The 7,400-nt window shown below is 44.6% G+C and overlaps 2 protein-coding genes across 3 annotated transcripts in view; one reads left to right on the top strand and one right to left on the bottom strand.

Moving 5' to 3' along the window:
- Window positions 1-3,374: 3,374 nt before the first annotated feature.
- On the bottom strand, window positions 3,375-4,340 carry LOC125959431 (microfibril-associated glycoprotein 4-like). Its single transcript, XM_049692255.1, has one exon. The coding sequence runs from the start codon at window positions 4,338-4,340 to the stop codon at window positions 3,375-3,377; it is 966 nt and encodes a 321-aa protein (XP_049548212.1).
- Window positions 4,341-5,603: 1,263 nt separating this feature from the next.
- Window positions 5,604-7,400, top strand: part of LOC125950573 (diphosphoinositol polyphosphate phosphohydrolase 1) — a 5,814-nt gene continuing 4,017 nt past the window's right edge. The window contains exon 1 of one of the 2 annotated variants that reach the window (XM_049678684.1): window positions 5,604-6,696. The gene's annotated coding sequence lies outside the window, so the exon portion shown is untranslated. Of the gene's footprint in view, window positions 6,697-7,098 lie in introns of those variants that run through there. The other variant, XM_049678685.1, reaches the window with a different exon arrangement.

Here is a 7,400-nt window from a genome sequence, read left to right on the forward strand (position 1 = left end):
TTGATGAACGTGTTCCAACCCGAGCCAGAATTCATTATCTAGCTCTCCGAAACCGTCGCGGTATTGGGTCCAGTTTCGGTAAAAATCAACCGAACCATCAAAACGATGTTGCACCACAATCCAACCCCCTCCAAACGTATCCATCTCACAAAACACTTTAAATGGTGGACTATCGTTGTTCACACGGATTAGATACACTCCCGAAGCGTTTGCTGGGACATCTTTACACGATGCGTAGGTTGGGGGCTCAGTAACCGTCGGTTGCGTTGTAGTCGTCGTAGTCGTTGTTGGAGGTTCTGTTGTTGCAGTGGTTTCCAGCTGTGGGGGTGTCGATGATGGCGTAACACATTCCGCGATACGGTTCCGTTCCACTTCCTCGCGGACTTCGTTCACCTCGATTTGAAGTTCCATCAACTTCCGATCCATGTCGTCAAACCTGTCCAGCATCACCTTCAGCACGGTTTCCAAAATGCTTTCTATTGGAGATGTATCTACATCGATGTTCTCAGGGCATTTGCTAGTGGCCCCTACGTAGAAAGTAGCACAAAGCAGCAGAAAGCAAATAATCGACTTCATTTTAGAGGAATGAAGCTCTATATAAAGACAACACGAGCCAATTGCAGGTCGAGACGAAACTATGTTCCAATGTTTCTATGGCCGGCATTTTATACTCAATCATATGCGGGTCCTGCACATGATTGGTCGTAAAAGCGGATGATAAGCGGTTATAACGGGGCTACAACTCTTATTGATATATTACTCTTCATTCAGAGCAATTACAAGTGGCCATCACGCATTTGCTTTGCCAAAATAATCGAGTTATCTCACCAACCAGCCAAGATAGTAGGCGTTCATAATGAGACATGGTTCATCCATCTGATAGGCTGCAAACACCTTTACGTCATTTGATAATCGTTTCGACAGGCATGTGGACGCTGTGATTATCATTAGCTTGGATGGCACTGGTTGGATGATAACCCACAACTATATGCTCAATACAATGAAGTGTTTTTTTACAGTGGCTAATTCGCTCAAGAACTGTTTTGAATAACTTAGAAAACTCAATAGCAATCGGGAAGGATTCGAAATGGCGATCCCAATACCTGTTTGAAGCGTTTATCAAAGATTCCCTTCAACTTTACATGAGCTAGAGGGTTTTTAATATTCACTAGATCTTGTTTAAATTCGTCTCAAAGCAATGTCTTGGAAAAGGATCGAAATTGATCTTGAAAAGCCTTTGATAATCATATTCTTCTCAACACCGTACTTCTGTGGCTCAGGCGCCCATTTAATATTTTCAGAATAGATATTCCTCCAAAGTTTTGCTATATTTGCACCATCTAGCTCCAGCAATCGAAATCGTTGGCTAATAATTTCAAGGATTAAAACTGAAAGAACTTTAAAAATGGAAAAATAAATGAAAGAAAGACCGCCAATTTGGCTCAATCAGTCGAAAACATTCCTCGTCAACCCTTGCTACTCTTAATAACTTCATTTATAATAAATTTAGGAGGGTTTAGGGTAATTTTTGTTTCGCTAAATTCAACATTTAAATAGGTCCTGCCTAGATCTAGACTCTGTCTCGGTACCTATCGTATGTGATTATTGAAGTCGAAGGTCTTAAAATTGGCGTTGAACTATCGGGATGCAAAAGTCAACGGTTCGAACTATCCACAGACAGTGGAATGCGAGTGAATGGTTTGTATTGTTTACTTGTCAGTACATTGTCATAAAAAAATGATGTTCTTTAAAACACATAATAAAAAATTTCAATTGATTTTTTATCAATCTCCACGAACAGCGCGTGTATCCTAATGAAGCTCAATCCTGGTGTGCGTTTGAAAGTTACAATCTAGTTGATTTGTCACCGGCATCATTGTTGTAGGGTCCGTTCAAATTTGAAGAAATTTTACACGAACACTACCACCAGCCGCCTTGGTTATGAACAGCCCAATCGAAATAGGAACTTCCATCATTATCCTCATCTTTCTTTGAGAATTTATCACCCCTGTGATGTGTCAACGAATCGTCTACAGTGCTGCTATACGATCTGAGGGTTTTAAGGTTGTACTTCTCACTCTCACTACCTACCTGAAACGCATCGCAGCGCGCATAGCCATAATTGCCCCTAAAGTCCTTGATCTCGATTATTATTTCATGCACACGAACGGTCGAGGTGAGTTGGTAAATTCGCTCGAACTCAAACCAAAATTCGTTGTCTAAGTAATGTCTCGCGGTATTGCTCCCAACCGAACCGTTGAAGCGATGTTGCACTACAATCCAACCACCTCCAAACTTCTCCATATCACAAAACACTTTAAATGGTGGACTATCGTTGTTCACACGGATTAGATACACTCCTGACACTTTTGCTGGTACATCCTTGCACGAAGTCAAAGGAGTTTGCTTAGGTTGCGATGTTGTTGTTGTTGGCATCGATAATACCGTCTCGCTGGAGGCTCGCATTTTCTCCGGCAATTTGTTAATTTTAAATTGAAGCGCCAGCAATTTATGCAGTGGTTTATGTATTCTAATTTTGCCAACAGTAGGTCCAGACCGAATCCCATAACTGCATCCGCTGGTGGTGTATACAGGCCTTCTTCCCCGGTATCCGAGCATTTGTTAACTACCTCTGCGTACCAAATTGCTCAAAACAATAGAAAACAAATAATCAACTTCATATTGAGACGTTACACCGGGCCGATTGCAAGTCAGGTCGGAACTGTGATCCACTTCTTTCCGGAAAGACATTTTATAGTCAGGCTCGCCCTCATATCAGTAGATAAATTATCATGAGCCACTTTCTACAGCAAATGGTGATAGTGTATGTGGTAGCCGCTGCCATGATTACAAACCACAGCAGAAATGCTTCATATGTTGGCGGTGTGTACGTTGAATGAGCGATTGCAACGCGTTATTCGCGTAACCTTTGCTATGAACGATAGTTACAAGTATAGCATTCTTTATACAACGCTCTTGTACTTTTCATAAAGCGATCAGTATTAAAGCATGAATCAGTATTAACACATGGACAAGTATGAGTAGGCATAAAATAAATAGGTAATTCACGCATGTTTATTTTGGCTTTGGGAATGCAGATGTCTTGGTATTATAGGCTAAACTAATAATAGAGCTAATTTTTTGCAGCTATCAGAATTGTAACAGCAATATCATGGATGCTTGCATGTTTTCTTGCATGCTTGCATGTCTTTAGTGGCTTATTACAATAGATAGTAATAGAGGTCTATTGCAATACATTTTTATTTGTTTGCAGGAATTTCTATAAACATGTTTATTTACTTATACAATTTCTAATAAATCATTGGCATAAATCTCGTTGCAAATCATAACCATTAACACAATTAGAACTGTTCCTATAGTTCACGGATCATCATCCTACTAAAGCTCATTCCTTGATAGTTGGAGTTGAAATCCAACCAATACATTGATTTATTATCGGTAACATTCGCATACTGTCCGTTCAAATTCGCGCGGGTACACATAAAGTACCACCATGCACTCATCCTCTCTCTAGGGCAGTTATATTCAATATAACTGGTTGCATCCCTATCCATTGTTGAGAACATATACCCCTTATTATACACCATAGCATTACCTGCAGTTCCATTATACGATCCGAGGACTTTAAGGATGTATTGCTCACTTTCACTTCCTACTTGGAATTCATTGTAGCGAGCGTATCCGTAGTTGCCACTAAAATCCTTGATCTCGAATATTATTTCATGTTTCTGACGGGTCGTGAGTTGATGAACGTGTTCCAACCCGAGCCAGAATTCATTATCTAGCTCTCCGAAACCGTCGCGGTATTGGGTCCAGTTTCGGTAAAAATCAACCGAACCATCAAAACGATGTTGCACCACAATCCAACCCCCTCCAAACGTATCCATCTCACAAAACACTTTAAATGGTGGACTATCGTTGTTCACACGGATTAGATACACTCCCGAAGCGTTTGCTGGGACATCTTTACACGATGCGTAGGTTGGGGGCTCAGTAACCGTCGGTTGCGTTGTAGTCGTCGTAGTCGTTGTTGGAGGTTCTGTTGTTGCAGTGGTTTCCAGCTGTGGGGGTGTCGATGATGGCGTAACACATTCCGCGATACGGTTCCGTTCCACTTCCTCGCGGACTTCGTTCACCTCGATTTGAAGTTCCATCAACTTCCGATCCATGTCGTCAAACCTGTCCAGCATCACCTTCAGCACGGTTTCCAAAATGCTTTCTATTGGAGATGTATCTACATCGATGTTCTCAGGGCATTTGCTAGTGGCCCCTACGTAGAAAGTAGCACAAATCAGCAGAAAGCAAATAATCGACTTCATTTCAGAGGAATGAAGCTCTATATAAAGACAACACGAGCCAATTGCAGGTCGAGACGAAACTATGTTCCAATGTTTCTATGGCCGGCATTTTATACTCAATCATATGCGGGTCCTGCACATGATTGGTCGTAAAAGCGGATGATAAGCGGTTATAACGGGGCTACAACTCTTATTGATATATTACTCTTCATTCAGAGCAATTACAAGTGGCCATCACGCATTTGCTTTGCCAAAATAATCGAGTTATCTCACCAACCAGCCAAGATAGTAGGCGTTCATAATGAGACATGGTTCATCCATCTGATAGGCTGCAAACACCTTTACGTCATTTGATAATCGTTTCGACAGGCATGTGGACGCTGTGATTATCATTAGCTTGGATGGCACTGGTTGGATGATAACCCACAACTATATGCTCAATACAATGAAGTGTTTTTTTACAGTGGCTAATTCGCTCAAGAACTGTTTTGAATAACTTAGAAAACTCAATAGCAATCGGGAAGGATTCGAAATGGCGATCCCAATACCTGTTTGAAGCGTTTATCAAAGATTCCCTTCAACTTTACATGAGCTAGAGGGTTTTTAATATTCACTAGATCTTGTTTAAATTCGTCTCAAAGCAATGTCTTGGAAAAGGATCGAAATTGATCTTGAAAAGCCTTTGATAATCATATTCTTCTCAACACCGTACTTCTGTGGCTCAGGCGCCCATTTAATATTTTCAGAATAGATATTCCTCCAAAGTTTTGCTATATTTGCACCATCTAGCTCCAGCAATCGAAATCGTTGGCTAATAATTTCAAGGATTAAAACTGAAAGAACTTTAAAAATGGAAAAATAAATGAAAGAAAGACCGCCAATTTGGCTCAATCAGTCGAAAACATTCCTCGTCAACCCTTGCTACTCTTAATAACTTCATTTGTAATAAATTTAGGAGGGTTTAGGGTAATTTTCTTTTGCTGAATTGTTTGAACTTTTCAAGCTTCACGATTTCCTTAAATTATCATCGATTGAGCTTTAAAGAGAGATAGCGATAGAAAAGAGAGAGTGAGAAAGTATCACTCCTATAAAAAATCGATCAAAATAATCGACGAACGGAATGTTGCATGCAACGATTGACAAGTGGCCTCCTTCAGCGTACATTTCAGTTCCTGCTGTCAGCAAACTTGGCTAACGAAGACACCAAAACGGGTACAACTTCGGAATGACAGTTTGCTTGTTTTTTTTCTCGTGTTGCAAAAGGCCAACCGGGCGCTCTCCCAAAAAAAAACCGAAGAAAAAAAAAGGGCCGCTGTGTGCAAAAAGTGTCGCATAAAATATTGAGAAATTCCGGTCCGTAAAATCGCCTCGGCCATCGCCAAACATCCGGTTTCGGTAGTTCCGCCATACGCATAACCGTGCAGAGAAGGCAGAAGAAAAGAGGAGCGTTTGCTTACCGCTACCGCCGCCGCCGCCGTTGCCGTCGTGGTGGTCGTGCTTCTACGCCAGCTGGAATTCGCAAGGCAAGCCACAGCCGCCCGCACCGGAACGGCAGGATCAGCGCGCGTGGGATGGACGTTCGGTTGACCGTTACCGTGTGTTGACCCCATTGCGTGGGGGAGGGAGGGAGGCCAAGGCTAGCAGCTAGCAAAGCACCGTTCGATACGGGAGTGCCAGAGCGGAAAAGTGCCGACGACGACGACGCAGGATGATGGAATCAGCTGAACCGGGTCCCGTGTGCAACCGTGGTCACCGTGCCGTGTTCGCCAATCTCAGCTAGCTCACCGTTGCTCGGCTCCTGTGTAAGCGCCTGCTGCGAAAGGTGAACGGGGCAGTCGAGTAGTGAGTCAGAAGAAGGCAGAAGACAAGAAGGCGGCGGCGCCACAGTAGTAGAGGAGGAAGGGCAGGAGGTGCGGGCAACAACGACCGGCGGCGACGAGAAGGCGGCCCATGAAATCCACCAACAACGGCGTGCGTGCGTGCTGCGTGCGAGTGTCGAATGTGTATGTGGGCGGGTGTACGTGTGCATGAGTGTGTGTGGATCTGTATGTGTGTGTTTGTGTGTGTGTGTGCATGAGCGAGGATGATGTATGTGCGTTGCGTAAAAAAGGTGCTCTCGTGCGTGCGTGCTCCGTGCGTGTGTCGCGTAAGTGAGAAGAAGTGACAAGCTCAAACCGGGCCAACTGAAAACGCGTCCCCCTTGTGTTGTGTGTCGTCGAAGTCTAGTTTTTGTTTTGTGTGGCTACGGCAGAGCGGAGGAGGAAGACACGCAATCCATCCGGACGGCAGCAGCTGGACGTTTCGGTTCGTCTCGGAATAAGGTGGTTCCTACGCCGTCAGCTGTAACGCGGCAGTTTTGCAGCCCGTGACACGAAAGGTACGAGGTACAATGTCCTTCTTCCATCTGCAGAAAGCAACACCGGCTGACTAGATGGATACCGTCCGACAGAAACGACACAGGGGACTTACGACGGAAGACTTGCTACCTTGCTGACCCTAATACCTCACGCTACAGGTGCAGCTCAGTGTATGGCTTATTCGGTGGCCATCATTCGTAGATCTGTCCACCCTCGCAAACCTAATAAGAGCGGTTCGCCAACCGAATGCGCGAAAGTGGGCGCTTGTCGAACGTCAGGTCAATGCAAAAACAAAATGAAAAAAAAAAACTACCGGCTAAAAACTGCGGGTGGGATTATTGGAGGGGTTTCGCACCAGCGCGTCTGTCCGCGTGAGGAGGCGCCAACCGGTGCGGAATGTACCACACCTCACCCTGCCCCCCTCCAAGCGCTGAACCATCCAGACAAGCAACGGCGACACCTGTTACACGCCGGCTGTGCCCATCCGACTGGCGTCGACTTTGCTCGCCTCGATAACCAGCCGATTCTGTCGCACCACGCAAACCACGCGGCCATTCGCTCTCCGCACCGGGTGCGGATGATGATGATGATGTACCAGCGAGGGCAGGATAGGATACACGGTGTCTTGTGGTGGTAACGGACATGGTTTACCACCCCTTTCTTTCATTTCGCGTTCGACCATGGCCTGCTATTGAGGGCCGGCAATCGGCAAGACCAGATAGAG

The sequence above is a fragment of the Anopheles darlingi genome, chromosome 2 (genome assembly GCF_943734745.1).
Source record: "Anopheles darlingi chromosome 2, idAnoDarlMG_H_01, whole genome shotgun sequence".
Classification (NCBI taxonomy): Eukaryota; Metazoa; Arthropoda; class Insecta; order Diptera; family Culicidae; genus Anopheles; species Anopheles darlingi.